The sequence below is a fragment of the Staurois parvus genome, unplaced genomic scaffold (genome assembly GCF_062004578.1).
Source record: "Staurois parvus isolate SC_StPar_1 unplaced genomic scaffold, SC_StPar_1.0 ptg001004l, whole genome shotgun sequence".
Classification (NCBI taxonomy): domain Eukaryota; kingdom Metazoa; phylum Chordata; class Amphibia; order Anura; family Ranidae; genus Staurois; species Staurois parvus.
In genome coordinates this window covers 714,153-737,926 of record NW_028318800.1, presented here as the reverse complement: position 1 = coordinate 737,926, position 23,774 = coordinate 714,153, and the positions used below count along the sequence as shown (strand labels likewise).

Here is a 23,774-nt window from a genome sequence, read left to right as displayed (position 1 = left end):
ATACATTTTCAAATACAGGCGTACCTCAGTTTACGAACGCCTCGGTTAACGTAATTTTCGGTTTACCAATAAAAATCCATTAAAAATAATGCCTCAGTTTCCAAATTTTACAAAAAATTTTTTCGCAATACAAAGTAAGTTTCCCTAGGATGCATCGCGCCTGGGAGGTTTATAGCGCCGCACCTGTGCATGCTGGAGTCTGTGGTAGCATGTGGCATTGAGTGTGGAGGTGTCGGAGATGTTGGAGTGGTTTTTGCATCGAGTTATTGCTTGATTACCCACATGGAAGAAAAATATATTTTAAATATATTTTAAAAATACATTTTTAATATATTCTTTCCAAATATATTGACATATATTTCAAATACTACAATTTTGGCCATATTCAATATATTTCAAAAATCTATTTCAATATATTTGTGAATATATTATTAAAAATATATTCAGAACACATGGTGCAATATATATCAAAGTGTAATTTGGAATGCATTTACAAGTATATTTAAAAATCTAAGTTTAAATGCATTTTTTTATATGGTGAAAAATATCTGGAACATATATTTTAAAAAATATATTTTTAAAAATATGCCTCTGGAAAATATATTTTAATTTACATTTTTGGAATACATGTTAAAATATATTCGTGTAGGCCAATAAATTGTAAATATATGTCGCATGTATAATTTTTTTTTTTTAATATATTAAAAAATATATTTCTCTTCCATATGGGTAATCATGTCCCTGTACAGTATCTATGCCTTTAAAGTGCATTTTAAAAAGAGTTTTGAACAGATAAAAATACTTTTTTTTTTAACTTTTTTCTGACCTCCAGAACGATTAATTGGTTTTCAATGCATTCCTATGGGAAAACGCATTTCGGTTTACAAATTTTCCGCAATACAAAATGACCCAGAGAACGCATTAAATTCGTAAACCAAGGTACGCCTGTATATGTCTTTGAAAATACATTGAATCTACATTTTTGGAATGCATTTACAAGCAGTTAAAATGACTTTTTTTTACATGTTAAAAAAAAAGCTGAAGAATATATTTTTAAAAAATATATTTTTACATATATGCCTTTAGAAAATATATTTTAATTTACATTTTTGGATTACATGTTAAAATATATTCGTGTAGGCCAATATATTGTAACTATATGTTGCATGTATAATTTTTTTTTCTAAATATATTGAAAAATATATTTCTCTTCCATATAGGTAATCATGTCCCTGTACAGTATTTATGCCTTTAAAGTGCATTTTAAAAAGAGTTTTGAACAGATAAAAGACTTTTTTTTTTTTACTTTTTTCTGACCTCCAGAACGGATTAATTGGTTTTCCAATGGGAAACCACATTTCGGTTTACAAATTTTTCGCAATACAAAACGACCCGGAGAACGCATTAAATTCGTAAACCGAGGTACGCCTGTATATGTCTTTGAAGATACATTGAACCTACATTTTTTGAATGCATTTACAAGCAGTTAAAATTACCTTTTTTTGTTAAAAAAAAAAAAGCTGAAGAATACATTTTTAAAAAATATATTTTTAAATATATGTCTTTATATGTCTTTGAAAATACATTGAATCTACATTTTTGGAATGCATTTACAAGCAGTTAAAATGACTTTTTTTTTGTTAAAAAAAGCTGAAGAATACATTTTTAAAAAAATATATTTTTAAATATATACCTTTAGAAAATATATTTAAATTTACATTTTTTTTAAATATATTAGCGTAGGCCAATATATTGTAAATATATGTCACATATATAATTTTTTCTAAATATATTGGAAATCTATTTTTCTCTTGCGTGTGGGTTAACATGCCTATGAGATTTTAGTGATTGGGATTTTTTTTAGCCCACCAAAAATGGAGGAGACCTGTCCGAAATATGCTACGGATATCCTCGCTGGAAGAACCGGACCTGGCCCCCCCCCCTTTCCTTTTTTTTGTTCGGATTGTGCCCATGTGCACCTTAATAGTATATTATACATTCCGATCACTTGTACGGCATGTTGTGTTAGAAGATTGGGCAGAGCGTATATATGCATTATCCCACCCAGTTCCCCGCCGCAGGACGCCGGTCCTACCACATCTACATAATAATATATATTTTACAGCTAGCAAGCAATTTCATGCACTCTTTTTTTCTCTCACCATTCCCCCCCCCCCTTTTTTTTGTTACTATAGTAACTGGCCACTCTGACAAGTTATATTTCCTGCATTAATATATTACCTGGATCCGTGCGTGCGTCTGCACAGAGTACTGGAATCTGAACGACGCACAGGTGACCTACGTCATACAAGGACAGCTGAGAAAAGACCAGCCGCCATTGGACGCAACCTACCTGATGTTCTGAAAATGCCAAAAATTCAGAATCCTGTCGGGTTGAGATCAACAGATTATTTATTTATTTATGGTACTCGTATAGCGCCGTCAATTTACGCATCACTTTACATATATATATTGTACGTTCACATCAGTCCCCGCCCTCGAGGGGCGTACAATCTAAGGTCCCTAACCCTCAAGGGGCGTACAATCTAAGGTCCCTAACCCTCAAGGGGCGTACAATCTAAGGTCCCTAACCCTCAAGGGGCGTACAATCTAAGGTCCCTAACCCTCAAGGGGCGTACAATCTAAGGTCCCTAACCCTCAAGGGGCGTACAATCTAAGGTCCCTAACTCACATTCATACATACACATACTAGGGCCAATTTAGACCGGAGCCAATTCACCTACCAGCCTGCCTTTGGAGTGTGGGAGGAAAACGGAGTACCCGGAGAAAACCCACGCAGGCACAGGGAGAACATACAAACTCCAGTCCCTAACCCTCAAGGGGCGTACAGGGGCAGACTGACAACTCATGGGGACCCCAGGCAATAGGGGATAATGGGGCCCCTGTATCCTTGCCCAAACTCAAAAAAGCCTATGAAAAAGGTACCAAGGGCATCTCATGGGGCCCCCTACTGACCCCGGGCCCTCGGGCAATGCCCAAGTTTCCAAATGGTCAGTCCGCCCCTGGGGGCATACAATCTAAGGTCCCTAACCCTCAAGGGGTGTACAATCTAAGGTCCCTAACCCTCAAGGGGTGTACAATCTAAGGTCCCTAACCCTCAAGGGGTGTACAATCTAAGGTCCCAGGCACAGGGAGAACATGCAAACTCCAGGCAGGTGGTGCCATGGTTGGGATTTGAACCGACGACCCGAGTACTGCCAGGCGGAAGTGCTAAACATTTAGCCACTGTGCTGCCCATAATTAAAAATTATATTCCCAGCCTCGGTAAAGAGACCCTATGCTTTGCAGGTAACCAAGTCTACCCTTGCAGGTGGGCCCGGCGGGGAATCTCCGGCTGGGATTTGGTGATCGATAGCTGAAGCCACCAATAGTGGCACGGGTAGGGCGCGTGAAAGTGCCCCCTACCGGGAAATGCGAAATCACGTATATATATATATATATATATATACACATATACACGTGATTTTGCGCAGCCCTGTAGCGGTATTTCTGATATAGGGCGGTGGGCAAGCGGTTAAAGCCCGACCTTTTTTTTTTTTTGTTTTGAAGGTAACCAAGTCTTCCCTTGCAGCTTGGCCCGGTTCACACCCGTGCAGGGGCAGATTGACCATTCGAGCACTCGGGCACTGCTCGAGGGCCCAGGGTCAGTAGGGGGCTCCAATGAAATGCCCCTGGTACCTTTTATAGGCTTTTTTGGGTGTGCTTTGAGTGTGGGCAAGGACACAGGGGCCCCATGATCCCCTATTGCCCGGGGGTCCCATGAGTTGTCAGTCCGCCCCTGCACCCATGTGTGCGTTTAGGGTACATAGCATTTTAGGTGCTTTTGACATGCATTGCCATTAAACTCTACTCAAAAGTTTGCGCACCCTGGCAGAAACGGTGATCATTTTGGCATTGGTATTGAAAATATGACTGATCATGCCAAATCATGTCTACTCACCCTCCAGGGGATTTTACCCCCCCCCCCCTTCACACAAAATATATACTCACAAACCAAGATTCATAAAACAGGCTAGGAACCAATGTGATAGTCCTGGTATTCTAACAGCAGGGTGTGCCGACGCGTTTCGGGAGACGTACTTCCTTCCTCAGAATTCCTTTTTTGTCATTTTCAAATAAATTCCTTTTTGCCACGGTAATACACGAGGAGAGTGCGCCCCTTCTTTGCTTTCTTCCAGTAAACTCAAGATTCCCCGATCTTTAGAGGGCTGCACCCAAGCCAGTGACTGCTACTGTGGTCCTGGGATGCTCACGGACTTGAGCGCTTTTGACTAAATCCCCCTTTGGCTGGGGGGGGGGGGAGGAATAAGTACCCTACCTTACTCATTATTATTACCATATCACTCTCCGCATTCCTTGCGCCCGCGGGATTTCTCCTCTCCATGCAAACAGTCCCCCAATGCCATTTTACTTTGCCGCGGAAAATCTGGGTATTTTTTTTTCTCATGCTGCAACTTAGGGCACATATTTAGAAATACAATTAAACCTCGCAAACTTTTTGCAGAACTTAGAAGTGCTAAGGGGCATTGTGATGACAGTGAGGTCTGACAAACATAAAACTGTGAATGGAACGAGGGAGTGGTACTGAACGCCTTATCGTCCCCAGAATTCGAATTAAATCTCATGTCTGTACTAAGCATTCATGGAAGATGACACATTTAGTAAAACACAGCCCAGCTTCAGATACATTTGACCAAAAAAAGCTGAAGTATCATAGACTCCCACTAGCTAGGGCAGGGGTGGGCAACTGTGGCCCTCCAGCTGTTGGTGAACTACAAGTCCCATCATGCCTCTGCTTTTGGGAGTCATGCTTGTAACTGTCAGTTTTGCAATGCCTCATGGGACTTGTAGTTCTACAACAGCTGGAGGGCCACAGTTGCTCACCCCTGAGCTAGGGTCTATATGGGAATGGGAACTTCTGATGGGCCCTGTTGTAAATGGCTCTGTCATAAATAGTCTAAAGCACAGTACACATCCGTGAGTATGGTTACTGACGGAAAACTGAACTTCCATACGTCTCAAATCCTCAACTCTAAACCATATTCCACAATTCCTACTGTAATGGAGTTACATTCATAACAAGTGGTTACTTTAAAGTGTGTAACAGAACCAAACCCCAAACTGCGCTTGGATACTTCCGTTAGACTACCGCTTCCCAGCCTGAACACCGACTACAGACACCACAGCCGACCAAACAAGACTAGTTTATTTCAACACAGATACAAGATATATACAGTCAGGGGACAGTCCCCCCTCCCTGCATAATGACACAGGGAGGGGCAATCTACATTTAGTAACAAGAAACACACAGGTATTCCAACTTCACACCAGCAAACAGTCCCATCAGGAGGGAGGGCTGCTGGAGACACCCCCCACCAAGCCAATACACATAAACACATACATCCCATAATAGTTTGCTCCCAAGCCAGACAGACAATAGAACAATGGGATGCAGCCATACAACACCAAACAATCCACAACCCCCCACCCCACCTATCTCCTAGACATGTCTACACAATATTAGGACAGATCACCCTGTACTCCTAACAGGCACAGGGTGACTTACACATAATAAAGATATGGGGAGCTGAGACAGGGGTCTCCCCACCTCTCCAATGTCAGCTGTGTTCCATGGGCCTCCCACCCAAAGTCACTCCCGTCAGAAAGTGTCACTAAACCCCAGACCCGGCATTTACAATATGCGGTCTCCCAGGACCCTGCATTTACTATATCCACATTCCCCGGTCCCTGCATTCACTATATCTAGTCTCCCAGGACCCTGCATTCACTATACTTGGTCTCCCCGGACCCTGCATTCACTATATCCGCTTTCCCCGGACCCTGCATTCACTATATCTGGTCTCCCGGGACCCTGCATTCACTATATCCGGTCTCCCCGGACCCTGCATTCACTATATCCGGTCTCCCCGGACCCCGTATTCACTATATCCGGTCTTCCCAGACCCCGCATTCACTATATCCGCTCTCCCCAGACCCCGCATTCACTATATCTGGTCTCCCCAGACCCCACATTCACTATATCTGGTCTCCCCAGACCCCACATTCACTATATCCGGTCTCCCCGGACCCCGCATTCACTATATCCGGTCTCCCTGGACCCCGCATTCACTATATCCGGTCTCCCTGGACCCCGCATTCACTATATCTGGTCTCCCCGGACCCTACATTCACTATATCTGGTCTCCCTAGACCCTGGATTCACTATATCTGCTCTCCCCGGACCCTGCATTCACTATATCCGCTCTCCTTGGACCCTGCATTCACTATATCTGGTCTCCCCGGACCCTGCATTCACTATATCCGCTCTCCCCGGACCCTGCATTCACTATATCCGCTCTCCCCGGACCCTGCATTCACTATATCCGCTCTCCCCGGACCCTGCATTCACTATATCTGCTCTCCCCGGACCCTGCATTCACTATATCTGATCTCCCGCAGTACACACATCATGGAAATGCAATTATTTTAGTAAATATAAACTGCTAAATACCTTTTCTAATCAGTAAATCACAGTCTTGTGACTTCTATCAGCGTCCAGCAGAGCACTGGTTAAAGCTTGTAGGAGGAGTTTTAATTCTCCCGTGATTGTCCTATGAGGCTGCATAACCCCAGGTCCTCTGTCTGGACAGTGCTGATTGGCCCTGTGCTGATCACATGCACACCCCCAAGAAAAAAAAAACTCTCTCTAGCAATACACACCAAACTGTGCATGTGCAGCTTGCCTTGAAGGCTCTGTTCTATCAGCAGATGGATTGGGGACAGTAGAAGAAGGGGAGGATCAGAGAAGACAGGATCATACAGCTATTTCACACAATGCAGAGGATTAACCCCTTAGGTTTCACAGTGAGTATAACAAGCATGCTTTACTGCATCTACAGACTCATTATACTTTTGTGGGTTCAGTAACACTTTAAAGCAGTATTAAATGCAAAAGCAAACATTTTTTATATTGCCGTTTGCCAATTCTTAGATGTGATGGCTGCATTTGTTTCCTTTTTAGGCTTTCTTTTCTTGATTTTCATCTGATGATCCAGCCAGTAAGTCTGTAGTTTTTTAAAAGAACACGGTGTCCTGCAGATGTGTCAGTTACAGAGATGACACAAACCATTTACCACTGACAGCGGTGCTTACAATGATCAGCTTTTATTCATTTATGTAAAATCTTTATCCCGAAAGGAAACAAAAAACTGTTAGCTGAAACTGATTATAAAGTGTGCACTGGAGTCAGGCTTCAATTTGTTAGTGTGTTCAAATCTGCTAATACATCTAACACTCTTTCCCCCCCAACCTGACAATGCTGCTGTCCAAAGGTGTCCCCTGTGCTCCTTAATCCAGAGTGGGGGCGCTCTATAATAAGGAGGTGAGTTACTGGCCAGACCACCAGGTGAAAACAGAGGGGAAAAGCCTAAAAAAGAAATCTAATGCAGCCACCACATGTAATGATTGGTAAGCTGCAAAATATCACATTTTTGATTTTGGGTTTAACACTGCTTTAAGAGTAGATGTCCTGTGATAGGTACCTTGATTGGGGGATTATGAAGCTCAAGGGCTCCTTTCAGTGACGGTCACAGGGCTGTCTTATGCATGGGCACCCCTGGAAACTGCCCAGGGGCCCCAGGTGCATGGGGACCCCATGATAATAGTGCATTACATCATACTTGCCAACTGTCCCGGATTTACTGGGACAGTCACCCTTTTTACTAAGCTGTCCCGGGACGGACAGGGCAGCATCCCAGAACCTGTACTGTGCCCTCCTGATCCCAGTATTGTGCCCTCCGAACACTGCCCAGGATCCCAGATACATGGGGGCCCCATGATAATATTGCTTTACATCATACTTGCCAACTGGCCCGGATTTGCCTGGACAGTCACTCTTCTTACCAATCTGTCCCGGGATGGCCTGGGCAGCATCCCAGAACGTGTACTGTACCCTCCTGACCCGATTATTGTGCCCTCCTGACACTTTCCAGGGGCCCCAGGTACATGGGGGCCCCATGATAATATTGCATTACATCATACTTGCCAACTGACCCGGATTTGCTGGAACAGTCACTCTTTTTTACTAAGCTGTCCTGGGATGGCCCAGGCAGCATCCCAGAATCTGTACTCTGCCCTCCTGATCCTAGTATTGTGCCCTCTTGATCCCAGTATTGTGCCCTCCGATCACTGCCCAGGGGCCCCAGGTTCATGAGGGCCCCATGATAATATTGCATTACATCATACTTGCCAACTGGCCCAGATTACCGGGACATTCACTCTTTTTACTAAACTGTCCCGGAATGGACCGGGCAGCATCCTAAAACCTGTACTGTGCCCTCTTGATCCCAATATTGTGCCCTCCGAACACTGCCCAGGGGCCCCAGGTTCATGAGGGCCCCATGATAATATTGCATTACATCATACTTGCCAACTGGCCCAGATTACCGGGACATTCACTCTTTTTACTAAACTGTCCCGGAATGGACCGGGCAGCATCCTAAAACCTGTACTGTGCCCTCTTGATCCCAATATTGTGCCCTCCGATCACTGCCCAGGGGCCCCAGGTTCATGAGGGCCCCATGATAATATTGCATTACATCATACTTGCCAACTGGCCCAGATTACCGGGACATTCACTCTTTTTACTAAACTGTCCCGGGATGGCCCGGGCAGCATCCCAGAACCAGTACTGTGCCCTCCTGATCCCAATATTGTGCCCTCCTGACAGTGCCCAGGGGCCCCAGGTACATGGGGGCCCGATGATAATATTGCATTACATCATACTTGCCGACTGGTCTGGATTTGCCAGGACAGTCACTATTTTTACTAAGCTATCCCGGGATAGCCCAAGCAGCATCCCAGAACCTATACTGTGCCCTCCTGATCCCAATATTGTGCCCTTCTGACACTGCCCAGGGGCCCCAGGTTCATGAGGGCCCCATGATAATATTGCAGTACATCATATTTGCCAGCTGGTCTGGATTTTCTGGGACAGTCACTCTTTTTTTGACTTGGCTGATCTACCTCTTCAGTAGAGGTCATGCAACCTAGACTTTTGGTCATGTGATCAGCACTGGTGAGAGCCCAGAGCAGCATTTTCTCCAGGAAAGGTAATTATTACAGCCCTGTAATTCGTTAGGTATCCATTACAGCACGACAGGTAACATTTGAGTACAGATTCATTTTAAGACTGTGCTGCTATGGCCAGCTAATGTATATGAAGCAGAACCTTACCTGATGATGACATACATGACGGCACAGTTTCCCACAAGCCCCACCACACAGACGATGAGGTACACCACCACAATGGTGACCTGGACGCCAAACGGGAGGAAGCGGTCACTGGTGTTGCTGAACAGACTGTCGTTGAAGCTGCCGTTGAGCAGGAGCTCCCTTAGGAGGTCCACCTGGAAGAATTTTTCAGGCAAAGAGAGGTCCATCTTGTTCCTGGAGGACAAAACAGGACAACATCAGGCAACGGTAACAGGAATTTAAAGGGAACAGGTCATGAGAGAAGCCAGGAGGCTGCCATTGGTGACCTCTCTTCTGAGAATGCTTTGGCTTTGGTACTCCTAGTCTTTGATACAGGACAAAACACCATAAGAAGGAATTCTAATTTTCACTTGCAGCACGCTCCTTCTGGCTTTGTGACCCCATAAGATTACAGCAATTACATTGATTTCCCAGAGAAGCTCAACTTTTACCATTACCAACATTCATTAAGCCTCAGTCAAGTAACCTTTTCCTAGGCTCAGACGATGCCATCAGTCTGCTGCAGGCAGGAGGAAATATTCCTAAGTCTCCACTCCCCCGGTAATCTCACTCTTTACCAGCCTCTCTCAACCTTTTTAATGTAGTGCCCTCTAGATAGATAGGTTTGTTTTTTTTTAGTTAGAAGCTTAGTAGAAGTCTGGGAATGAGTCAGCCTGGGAGTGAGGTAGTGGGTTCACCTCATGACAGGCTGGGAGGCTCTACAGGTTAGGGCTTCTGAAGCCCTCCCACCCTATCAGAAACTTCTGGCACTTTCTGGAGGAGGGGAGGAGGCCCAGATTTGCATGTTTATCGGAACTTGGCCAATTCCCAGACAGGAGGATAGACATGGTGGCCAAGGATAACCCTTAAATATGACAGAGCCTGTACAGCAGGGGAGTTGGGGGGAAGATGGACTGAAGGAAGGTGCTGGAGAGTGGACCCTGGGAAGGAGCCCCAGGGAGGGGAACCTACCTACAGGCTCGTTGCTGGACAGAAGGATCTCCACTGTGCCAAGTCTCCTGGGGAGGACAACTTGTCAGCCAAGAAGAAGCCAGCTCAGCATAAGGTCTGAAAGCAGCCCACCCACCAAGCCAAAAGTACAGGACAGTGTGAGTACTTCTACACCTCCTGGTCCACAGAAAGGAAGAGGTGATCAGGTACAAGACCCAACTTGTCCTCATCTGGGACAACTTAATTGGCAGATCTTGGAATTCCTTGCCCAGGAATACCCTCAGTGCAGCCAGGTGAAGGAGGAAGGATTCATCCAGGGACTGAGGAGGTACATCAAAGGGACTTCATGCTACACTTCCTGGTCCAGAGAAAGGGAGAGGGTGATCAGGTACAAGACCCAACTTGTCCTCATCCGGGAGTACTTAATTGGCCGATCTTGGAATTCCTTGCCCAGGAATACCCTCAGTGCAGCCAGGTGAAGGAGGAAGGATTCATCCAGGGTCTGAGGAGGTACATCAAAGGGACTTCATGCTCTTTAAAGAGACAGCGCTATTTTTCTGATCCATATTTTTTTCACAGTGTACAAATTCCTAAGGAGTCTATCCTCAAGTTTTGCAGTTCCTTGGGCATCCCATATACCCCTAATCCCCATCCAAGTTGTTAAGCGCTCAATAAAAACAACAAAAAAACAGCAAAAAAAAAGCTCACGGACTGTTTTACTGACTCTGTGAGGGAAGATGTGGAAAAATGTGTGTTGCCTGGCTGTGCAGCTTAGGGGTACCCAATAAAATCCAGCGGCCCCCAATGGGGTAGCTCTACATTAACATGGAGGAGCCCTTACAATAACTTTATAATCTCAAGGAACCCCTGCTAATAATTACTATATCTACAGTTTACTGTAAATTAGAGTGATGTTCACTAGGGTGCGAAGATTGCTCCTTACATTGGTGGTCACTGAAAAAAATCCCCCCTTACAGAGACATAACAAGATCATTGGTGTCAGTGGGAACTTTCTCATTTTTCTAATTTCTCATGGAACCCCTAGCAACCATTGGAGGAGCCCTATGGATCCATGGAACTCTGGTGTACTCTGCCCACTGGGGACAGGAACACATTTAGACACATCAAAGGGAGACGACTTCTTTTAAAGCAAAATTGATCGAACTTTCTTTATGTTCTACTCGAACACACGCAGTCTGCATGCGCAGTAATAAAAATGCTGCTCTTGATTGATGAAAGGGTTAATAGTTAACTCGCTTTTTGCTTCGTGGTGCCTACTAACTGGTTTATTTTACATACAAGATGTTCCCGTGGGATTTGAATGCTGTTCTCCATGCACGTTTCTTGTTTTGAGAAATTGCAGAAGTTACTGCCGTGTTGCATTTTTGTTATGACGCGCCATAGAGCGGTTTAATGAGATCTCTTTTCTGTATTCTGATTGGTGCTTTATGGAAACACCGCCTGGAACATACAGTGTTATCATTTGTTACCTAAAGCTTGATCAGTAATAAAGAAGTTGAATTTTGCATCACACATCTAGGTGTCTGAATCGCATTATTCCCAAAGTACTTTGAACTGGATGATTGCATGGAGGGAGTTGGCCTAAATTGAGATTCCTAACAATTGGAGCGGTGTACTGGGGGGGACGTGGTACACCACTGGAGACCTGGGCTGCTGTTGGTGTGTTAAAACAACGGTCAACACCCCCTCCCCCCACCACCGCCACCACCTCCGCACACCACCACCACTGCTCCAATCACCAGCATTGGTGTCAGTGGAAGGAATGGTAACATAGTTGGTGTGAGTGGGAGGAATAGTGCCCCATCATTGGTGTCAGTGGGAGGTATAGTGCCCCATCATTGGTATCAGTGGGAGGAATAGTGCCCCATCATTGGTGTCAGTGGGAGGTATAGTGCCCCATCATTGGTGTCAGTGGGAGGTATAGTGCCCCATCATTGCTATCAGTGGGAGGTATAGTGCCCCATCATTGGTATCAGTGGGAGGAATAGTGCCCCATCATTGGTATCAGTGGAAGGTATAGTGCCCCATCATTGGTATTAGTGGGGGGAATAGTGCCCCATCATTGGTATCAGTGGGAGGAATAGTGTCCCATCATTGGTATCAGTGGGAGGAATAGTGCCCCATCATTGGTATCAGTGGGAGGAATAGTGCCCCATCATTGGTATCAGTGGGAGGAATAGTGCCCCATCATTAAGGTCAGTGGGAGGAATAGTGCCCCATCATTGGTATCAGTGGGAGGAATAAAGCCCCATCATTGGTATCAGTGGGAGGTATAGTGCCACATCATTGGTATCAGTGGGAGGAATAGTGCCCCATCATTGGTATCAGTGGGAGGAATAGTGCCCCATCATTGGTGTCAGTGGGAGGAATAGTGCTCCATCTTTGGTGTCAGTGGGAGGAATAGTGCCCCATCATTGGTGTCAGTGGGAGGAATAGTGCTCCATCATTGGTGTCAGTGGGAGGAATAGTGCTCCATCATTGGTGTCAGTGGGAGGAATAGTGCCCCATCATTGGTGTCAGTGGGAGGAATAGTGCCCCATCATTGGTATCAGTGGGAGGAATAGTGCCCCATCACTGGTGTCAGTGGGAGGAATAGTGCCCCATCATTGGTATCAGTGGGAGGAATAGTGCCCCATCATTGGTATCAGTGGGAGGAATAGTGCCCCATCATTGGTATCAGTGGGAGGAATAGTGCCCCATCATTGGTGTCAGTGGGAGGAATAGTGCTCCATCATTGGTGTCAGTGGGAGGAATAGTGCTCCATCATTGGTGTCAGTGGGAGGAATAGTGTCCCATCATTGATGTCAGTGTTGAGAATAACACCCCATCCATTGTATTAGTGGGAGGAATAGTGCCCCATCATTGGTGCCAGTAGGAGGAATAACGCCCATTGTTGGTGTCAGTAGAAAGAATAGTGCCCCATCATTGGTGTCAGTGGGAGGAATAGCGCCCCATAATTGGTATCAGTGGGAGGAATAGTGCCCTATCATTGGTATCAGTGGGAGGAAAAGTGCCCTATCATTGGTATCAGTGGAAGGAATAGTGCCCCATCATTGGTGTCGGTGGGAGGAATAATGCCCCATAAATGGTGTCAGTAGGAGGAATAATGCCCTATCATTGGTATCGGTGGGAGGAATAATGCCCTATCATTGGTATCGGTGGGAGGAATAATGCCCTATCATTGGTATCAGTGGAAGGAATAGTGCCCCATCATTGGTGTCAGTGGGAGGAATAATGTTCTATCATTGGTATCAGTGGAAGGAATAGTTCCCCATCATTGGTATCAGTGGAAGGAATAGTTCCCCATCATTGGTATCAGTGGTAGATATAGTGCCCCATCATTGGTATCGGTGGAAGGAATAATTCCCCATCATTGGTATCAGTGGAAGGAATAGTGCCCCATCATTGGTGTCAGTGGAAGGAATAGTGCCCCATTATTGGTATCAGTGGAAGGAATAGTGCCCCATCATTGGTGTCAGTGGGAGGAATAGTGCCCCATCATTGGTGTCAGTGGAAGGAATAGTTCCCCATCATTGGTGTCAGTGGGAGGAATAGTGCCCCATCATTGGTGTCAGTGGAAGGAATAGTTCCCCATCATTGGTATCAGTGGGAGGAATAGTTCCCCATCATTAGTATCGGTGGGAGGAATAGTGCCCCATCGTTGGTATCAGTGGGAGGAATAGTTTCCTATCAATAGTATCAGTGGGAGGAATAGTGCCCCATCATTGGTGTCAGTGGGAGGAATAGTGCCCCATCATTGGTATCAGTGGAAGGAATAGTGCCCCATCATTGGTGTCAGTGGGAGGAATAGTGTCCCATCATTGGTGTCAGTGGGAGGAATAGTGTCCCATCATTGGTGTCAGTGGGAGGAATAGTGCCCCATCATTGGTATCAGTGGGAGGAATAGTGCCCCATCATTGGTATCAGTGGGAGGAATAGTGCCCCATCATTGGTATCAGTGGGAGGAATAGTGCCCCATCATTGGTATCAGTGGAAGGAATAGTGCCCCATCATTGGTGTCAGTGGGAGGAATAGTGCCCCATCATTGGTGTCAGTGGGAGGAATAGTGTCCCATCATTGGTGTCAGTGGCAAGAAGCAGGTTCCAAGCAGGTGACCTCCTGTGTTCACCATGCAGCAGGGCAGCCGCCTGGCATAGGACCCGGAAGCCAGTGGAGATCAGTGGAGTCGGTGTGTCTACTACAGTGATGCCAATCTTCTAAAGGGATCCCACAGGTATGGTTACATTAATCCAAGGTGGAAGATATGGATGTAAAATTACCTCATTTTACATCCATTCTCACTCATTAAGCAGCGTGCGGGGGGGGGGGGTATCAGGCCCCAGGAGACTGCGTTGTGTATTAGAGCAGCGTCCAATAAACCAGGATGCACACTACTCCAATCCCCTGCACTGAGCAGTGTGCGGGGGAGGGTATCAGACTAGGTGTCCGCGCCTTGGTCCGACTCACCAACACACAACGTATCTTTGCTGCAGCACTTAGCAATTGCAAAAAAAAAAAAAAAAAAAGAAAAGAAAACAAGAGCAGCCTATTTATTACTGTATATGCAACCTGACTGCATTCCAATAATCGATACGGAGAACTCCATTGGGCTTTAAGCCTCAGGAAGAACACAACAGGACGATGCGGTGTACCTGGGCCCCGCTCTGCCAGGCACTACCATCGCGCTGCTCCTTCTAACTGATTGTTTAATGCATTTAGCGTAAAGGCTGCAATAAACCATCGCACCTGGGAGAGTGCCGGGCCATAAAATAAACTGTCACTAAGCAGCCAGAAGATCCATTTTCCCCACTCTTATTTTCTAACGACTTTATTCCCAGAAGGATTAAAGGGGCCGCTGCGCAGAAACCACACTCTGCGTAACACACATAGACTGGTACCATGTTATAGGGCGCTGGTCACGTGTGACTCTGCCGAGTAGCTGGGCAGGATATGGTCTCATCAATGGGAGCCGGAATGTCCTAGCAAAGGAACCAATGGCTTCTTCATAATGGAGTCTGGCTTCCGGGTCCTGTGCCAGGCGGCTGCCCTGCTGCATCTTGAACACAGGAGGTCACCTGCTCGGCACCTGCTTCTTCCCACTGATACCAATGATGGGGCACTATTCCTCCCACTGATACCAATGATGGGACACTATTCCTCCCACCGACACCAATGATGGGGCTCTACTCCTCCCACTGATACCAATGATGGGACACTATTCCTCCCACTGATACCAATGATGGGACACTATTCCTCCCACTGATACCAATGATGGAGCACTATTCCTCCCACTGATACCAATGATGGGGCACTATTCCTCCCACTGATACCAATGATGGGGCACTACTCCTCCCACTGACACCAATGATGGGGCACTATTCCTCCCACTGATACCAATGATGGGGCACTATTCCTCCTACTGATACCAATGATGGGACACTATTCCTCCCACTGATACCAATGATGGAGCACTATTCCTCCCACTGACACCAATGATGGGGCACTATTCCTCCCACTGATACCAATGATGGGGCACTATTCCTCCCACTGATACCAATGATGGGGCACTATTCCTCCCACTGATACCAATGATGGGGCACTATTCCTCCCACTGATACCAATGATGGGGCACTATTCCTCCCACTGATACCAATGATGGGGCACTATTCCTCCCACTGATACCGATGATGGGGCACTATTCCTCCCACTGACACCAATGATGGGGCACTATTCCTCCCACTGATACCAATGATGGGGCACTATTCCTCCCACTGACACCAATGATGGGGCACTATTCCTCCCACTGACACAAATGATGGGGCACTACTCCTCCCACCGACACCAATGATGGGGCTCTACTCCTCCCACTGATACCAATGATGGGACACTATTCCTCCCACTGATACCAATGATGGGGCACTATTCCTCCCACTGATACCAATGATGGGGCACTATTCCTCCCACTGACACCAATGATGGGGCACTATTCCTCCCACTGATACCAATGATGGGGCACTATTCCTCCCACTGATACCAATGATGGGGCACTATTCCTCCCACTGATACCAATGATGGGACACTACTCCTCCCACCGACACCAATGATGGGGCACTACTCCTCCCACCGACACCAATGATGAGGCACTACTCCTCCCACCGACACCAATGATGAGGCACTATTCCTCCCACCGACACCAATGATGGGGCTCTACTCCTCCCACTAACACCAATGATGGGACACTATTCCTCCCACTGACACCAATGATGGAGCACTATTCCTCCCACTAACACCAATGATGGGACACTATTCCTCCCACTGAAACCAATGATGGGGCACTATTCCTCCCACTGACACCAATGATGGAGCACTATTCCTCCCACTAACACCAATGATTGGACACTATCCCTCCCACTGATACCAATGATGGGACACTATTCCTCCCACTGACACCAATGATGGGGCACTATTCCTCCCACTGACACCAATGATGGAGCACTATTCCTCCCACTAACACCAATGATTGGACACTATTCCTCCCACTGATACCAATGATGGGACACTATTCCTCCCACTAACACCAATGATGGGGCACTATTCCTCCCACTGATACCAATGATGGGTCACTATTCCTCCTACTGATACCAATGATGGGACACTATTCCTCCCACTGATACCAATGATGGAGCACTATTCCTCCCACTGACACCAATGATGGAGCACTATTCCTCCCACTGATACCAATGATGGGTCACTATTCCTCCTACTGATACCAATGATGGGGTACTATTCCTCCCACTGATACCAATGATGGGGCACTATTCATCCCACTGACACCAATGATGGGGCACTATTCCTCCCACTGACACCAATGATGGAGCACTATTCCTCCCACTGAGACCAATGATGGGGCACTATTCCTCCCACTGAGACCAATGATGGGGCACTATTCCTCCCACTGATACCAATGATGGGGCACTATTCCTTCCACTGATACCAATGATGGGGCACTATTCCTCCCACTGATACCAATGATGGGGCACTATTCCTTCCACTGACACCAATGATGGGGCACTATTCCTCCCACTGATACCAATGATGGGGCACTATTCCTCCCACTGACACCAATGATGGGGCACTATTCCTCCCACTGACACCAATAATGGGGCACTATTCCTCCCACTGATACCAATGATGGGGCACTATTCCCCCCACTGATACCAATGATGGGGCACTATTCCTCCCACTGATACCAATGATGGGGCACTATTCCTCCCACTGATACCAATGATGGGGCATTATTCTTCCCACTGATACCAATGATGGGGCACTATTCCTCCCACTGATACCAATGATGGGGCACTGACACTGGGGGTAAGAATTTTAAGAGGGTTTACTGGGGAATGTTGATTGTATTGCACTCAATGTGTTAAAAAAAACTTAAAAAACTGAGGGTTCAATACTAGTTTAATTATTACAGGATGCTTTAATATCTTCCTAGAGTTAAGTGTTAACTTTTAACCCACTTCCCTGGCATATACCATCATCTTAAAGGAGACCTTTCTTAAAAATGCTAGTCACCTGGCCATTATACTAACCCCTTACCCTCATAATGACCCTTTAAAGTGGATGTTAACCTCTGAAATTAAAAAATGAACAAAGTATATCCTTCTGTAGCGTGTACTTGGCTCAATTTAAAGCATCTAGTGTGCTTCCTACCTGCTCTCTCATTCCTCTGCTCTCTGCCTGAGTCACTTCTGACAGTCTATGTCGAAACCTGCCAAGCCCGGGAGATAACCCCGCCTATGCTTCTGTACAAAGTACAAAGCAGGTACTTGACTCAGCTATACATGTTTTCTTGTAAGACTGTGTAGTGGGAGGTATGAGCATTCCCTTAACTCTGGTCTCAGATTACACTCAGCTCCCTGCTCTATGCTGCTCAGTGTGTGGCATCAGATCCCTGCCCCCTGCCTACTGAAGCTAAGTAGTGCTGTGTATATTCTGTACTTTGAACAGCTGTAGGGATGATGGAGCTGCAGATAAACAGGTACAACCTATGTAGGAGGATTTGGTTCATCTCTGTGTATCACCTGAGGCCAGTCACTACAGTACTTCTTGCTCAGATCATACAGCCTCCAATAGCTAGAGCAGTCCTGAGCATACCCAGAAACCCTAGTGCCCCAAGCAGACCTTATTGCATAGCAAAGACCGAAATCCAATGTAAAACAAGTTTTTCTTGCCCCAAAAAATGCATCTCAAAAAGTAAAACATAGACACAGGTAATCAGGTCTATGTATTTTAAGTAAAGATTTGGCCAACTTCACCTATGGACACCTCTACCATCCTTTGGTATACCTTACCACCTATGGACACTTCTACCATTCCATAGGTCTCCATCCCATCTATGGATTTCTCTACTATTCCTTAGTATTACATGCCACCTATGGACATCTCTACCATTCCTTAGTACTCCATGCCACCTATGGACATCTCTACCATTCTGTAGTATTCCATGCCACCTATGGACATCTCTACCATTCTGTAGTATTCCATGCCACCTATGGACACTTCTACCATTCCTTAGTATTTCATGCCCCCTATGGACACCTCTACCATTCTGTAGTATTCCATGCCACCTATGGACACCTCTACCATTCCTTAGTATTCCATGCCACCTATGGACACCTCTACCATTCCGTTGTATTCCATGCCACCTATGGACACCTCTCCCATTCCTTAGTATTCTATATGCCACCTATGGACACCTCTACCATTCCTTAGTATTTCATATGCAACCTTACCACCTTGCCACCTTACTACCATTCCATAGGTCTCCATCCCATCTATGGATTTCTCTACTATTCCTTAGTAATCCATGCCACCTATTAACACGTCTACCATTGCTTAGTGTTCCATGTCACCTATGGGTATCTCTATCATTCCATGGTATTCCTTGCCACCTATGGACACCTGTACCATTCCGTAGTATTCCATGCCACCTATGGACACCTCTACCATTCCGTAGTATTCCATGCCACCTATGGACACCTCTACCATTCCGTAGTATTCCATGCTCTCTATGAACACCTCTACCGTTCCTTAGTATTCCATGCCACCTATGGACACCTCTACCGTTCCTTAGTATTCCATGCCACCTATGGACACCTCTACCGTTCTTTAGTATTCCATGCCCTCTATGAACACCTCTACCGTTCCTTAGTATTCCATGCCACCTATGGACACTTCTACCATTCCATAGTATTCCATGCCACCTATGGACACCTCTACCATTCCATATTATTCCATGCCACCTATGGACACCTTTACCATTTGTTAGCATTACATGCCACCAAAGGAGACCTCTACTGTTCTATAGTATTCCATGCCACCTTTGGACACTTCAACCATTCCTTGGTATTCCATGTCACCACAGGACATCTCTACTGTTCTGTAGTATTCCATGCCACCTATGGACACCTCTACCATTCCGTAGTATTCCATGCCACCTTTGGACACTTCAACCATTCCTTGGTATTCCATGTCACCATAGGACATCTCTACTGTTCCGTAGTGTTCCATGCCAGCTATGGACACCTCTACCATTCCTTAGTATTTCATATGCCACCTATGGGCACCTCTACCATCCCTTAGTGTTGCAAGCCACCTATGGATTTCACTGACATTCCTTAGTATTCCATGCTATTTATGGATATCTCTACCATTCTTCAGTATTACATGCCACCTATGGATATCGCTACCATTCCTTAGTACTGCATGCCACCTATGGACACCTCTACCATTCCTTAGTACTGCATGCCACCTAAGGACACCTCTACCATTCCTTAGTACTACATGCTACCTACGGACACCTCTACCATTCCTTAGTACTGCATGCTACCTAAGGACACCTCTACCATTCCTTAGCATTCCATGCCATCTATGGACACCTCTACCATTCCTTAGTATTCCGTGCCACCTATGAACACCCCTACCATTGCTTAGTATTCCATGTCACCTATGGACACCTCTACCATTCCTTAGTATTTCATGCCACCTGTGGACACCATTCCTTAGTATTCCAAACCACCTATGGACACCTCTACCATTCCTTAGTATTACATGCCCCCTATGAACACCCCTACCATTGCTTAGTATTCCATGCTACCTATGGACACTTCTACCATTTCTTAGTATATTATATGACACCTATGGACATCTCTACCATCCCTTAGTATTCCATGCCACCTATCGATATTACTACCATTCGTTAGTATTCCATGCCACCTCTGGACATCTCTACCATCCCTTAGTATTCCAAGCCACCTATGGACACTTCTACCATTCCTTAGTATTCCATGCCACCTATGGATATCACTACTATTCCTTAGTATTCCATGCCACCTATGAGCACCTCTACCATTCCTTCATATTCCATGCCCTCTATGAACACCTCTACCATTCCTTAGTATTACATGCCACCTATGGACACCTCTACCATTCCTTAGTACTCCATGCCACCTATGGACATCTCTACCATTCTGTAGTATTCCATGCCACCTATGGACACTTCTACCATTCCTTAGTATTTCATGCCCCCTATGGACACCTCTACCATTCTGTAGTATTCCATGCCACCTATGGACACCTCTACCATTCCTTAGTATTCCATGCCCCATATGAACACTTCTACCATTCCTTAGTATTCCATGCCACCTATGGATATCACTACTATTCCTTAGTATTCCATGCCACCTATGGGCACCTCTACCATTCCTTAGTATTCCATGTCCTCTATGAACACTTCTACCATTCCTTAGTATTCCATGCCCCCTATGAACACTTCTACCATTCCTTAGTATTCCATGTCACCTATGGATATTACTACTATTCCTTAGTATTCCATGCCACCTATGGGCACCTCTACCATTCCTTAGTATTCCATGCTCTCTATGAACACCTCTACCATTCCTTAGTATTACATGCCGCCTATGGACACCTCTACCATTCCTTAGTATTACATGTCACCTATGGACACCTCTACCATTCCTTAGTATTTCATGCCACCTATGGACACCTCTACAATTCCTTAGTATTCCATGTCACCTGTGGACACCTCTACCATTCCTTAGTATTTCATGCCATCTATGGACACCTCTACCATTCCTTAGTATTTCATGCCACCTATTACAGTACAGCACTACAGAACATGTTAGCATCATAGGAAGAACTGTTAATGGCCTTCATGGGTCCACAAACACCAGAGCTAAACAGTTCCTCCACATGAGGACTGTTGGTGATGTTTGATCCCAGCCAGACACAGTTTACATAACCCCAGAATGTCACCCCTGCCTTCAGCTTGCTAACCTTTTACAGACGACGAGGGGGGGTATAAATGTGATGACCGCGTGTCTAAAGTGTGACATCACTTATGTGACCGCGCCAAGACCCTGCAATGATTATACAGTGCCCTAGGTGCAAATGTCTTTACTATGCTGTCATGTCTGTAATAAATACACAAACCTATGTTCCCAAATCTCCAGCAAGCGTCACGGCCAGACAGTCGTCACCTCATAGCAGGTGGCCTTTTACAACAAAGATCCTACAACCCCCCTCCATCTCCCCTAGTATAACCTGTCGCAGGAATTCACCTGGGCAACATGCACCGACCTAAGTCTAATGATGCAGACAAGACGCTGCCTGAAACACAATCTGCAGACACTCCGCTGAACCCATCGCTCACGTCTCCCATACATACCCTGGGGGGTGGGGGGGCAAACAAGACATAAAGGTTGGCATAAGGCAAAAAAAAGGGAAGATAAGAAATGTACAAAATGCAGAAAACCATGTCGGCCAACCAGCAACGATCTTTCATTAGTTCCACCCGCTGTAACCTGAAGAAAGGTGACAACTCTTTGGTGCCTTTGCAGCTACAGAACTATACACGCCATCATTGCTCTGCTCATTAAACAAGCCCTGCTTTGGTAGAAATTGCAAGCAACCTGTAGCTGTTCAGGACTACAAGTCCCAGCATGGCTGGGGATGCAACCAAAAAAAAGGAATAGGGTATGCATTCCACTAATTTTCCTATGAGCTGGGGAAGGTGGGGGGGGGGGGGTAACAGTTGTAGAACTACAAATCCCAGCATGCTCAGCCACAGGTTGATTTCTCTGCAGTAATGATGCGCCTGGCCATTGCAACCTGTAGCAATCATCATCTATCCATCCTTGCTATGGATGCAATATACCCCCCATAGCAAGCGCACTTAAGGTCACTGCTGCAAAGCCCTGTAAGTGATTGGGGCTTCCTATGCAATTCCCAAAAGTTGGTAGACAGTTGCTTGGGTTGGATGGAGGGGGTGGGGTGGGGGGGATAGATTGTCAATGCTGCAGAGTATCTTGTCCACACTGCAGTCACCAGACATTGCACTGCACCAGCTCATAGCAACAGGGCACTAGGTACAAGCTGAACGACTGCAGAGCATCCCCCCCCCCAACCGTGGCTAGCGCAGGCCTTGGGAGGGAAAAGGTGGGGGGGGTGGAGGGGTACCCCAGGATAACACAACCTCAGAGGTGACGCAGCTATCATTGGGGAGGAGGATGGGACTTACCCTGATACACTCAGGATGCTGCAAGTGGTGCTGATGCTGCGGTCGGTGATGCTGGATGCTGATTCCACCTTTCCCCAGTACAGAGACAGCTGCAGAGCCCTGGCCGGGGAGGGAAAGAGAGAGAGGGGGAGACAATCACATCGATACTCCGGAGGGGTGCAGAGACACAGGGAGGGAGGGAGAGCTGGCTGCAGAGAGCAGGGCTGGGATTCTGCATTAACTCACTGTGCTATACAGACAATGGGAGGGGAGGAAAGCACCGGCTCAGCCTCAGACCTGGGCTGAAAGGGGAGGAGAAGAGACACACATCTCATGCACACACACACTTGTTAAGCGAAGGTGTGATAGGGGTCTGCTACTGCAAGCCGACCAAGGCTCCCCCCCCACCACCACCACCATTCCCCAAGAGTGGCCTTCATGGCCAGCAACGCCGCCGTCAGCGACACCGTAGCTGCCCTTGAAGGGGTTAACGCTCTTCGACGCAGAGATTTTCCCCTCCAAGGGCAGCTGGGAATATTGGTTCAGCCTCTTTCGCTAGGGTTGAACCAATACCTAGAGAACCCAGCTTGGTGGGAACCAAAGGGTTAATGCAAACTTTCAACCCTCCCCCCTTCAAGGGCATCTGGGAAGTTGGCCCCGTCTTGATAAGCTGCAGAAAAGAAACTGTTAATCTTCCCAATTGGGTTCGCCCATTGGACGTGGTCTTGTTTCCAGCACCATTGGGCCAGCCAAGGGTTAACATGACTAGATACGGTAATTCAAGTCAACGAGAGTATTTGGAGTGGTTGGTTCGGTGTCAAGCCATTAAGGGTTCATAGATTACGATAAAGGGTTAACGTTGACGCGTTTGGACCCTCAAGGGCAGCTGGGAAAGCTGGGTGACAAACAAGCAGGGAAGCAGTTAATTATTTAAACTTCATCAGGG

At 46.3% G+C, this 23,774-nt stretch overlaps 1 protein-coding gene across 1 annotated transcript in view; it reads right to left on the bottom strand.

The window, feature by feature from the left end:
* OPRL1 (opioid related nociceptin receptor 1) overlaps window positions 1-22,997 on the bottom strand; it is a 94,040-nt gene extending 71,043 nt beyond the window's left edge. Inside the window, exons 1-2 of the mRNA XM_089657478.1 lie at window positions 22,850-22,997; window positions 9,256-9,468 (exon numbers count right to left, since the gene is read on the bottom strand). Coding sequence (XP_089513604.1) covers window positions 9,256-9,461 — 206 coding nt within the window. The 5' untranslated portion in view covers window positions 9,462-9,468; window positions 22,850-22,997. The remainder of the gene's footprint in view (window positions 1-9,255; window positions 9,469-22,849) is intronic.
* Between the last annotated feature and the right edge of the window lie 777 nt (window positions 22,998-23,774).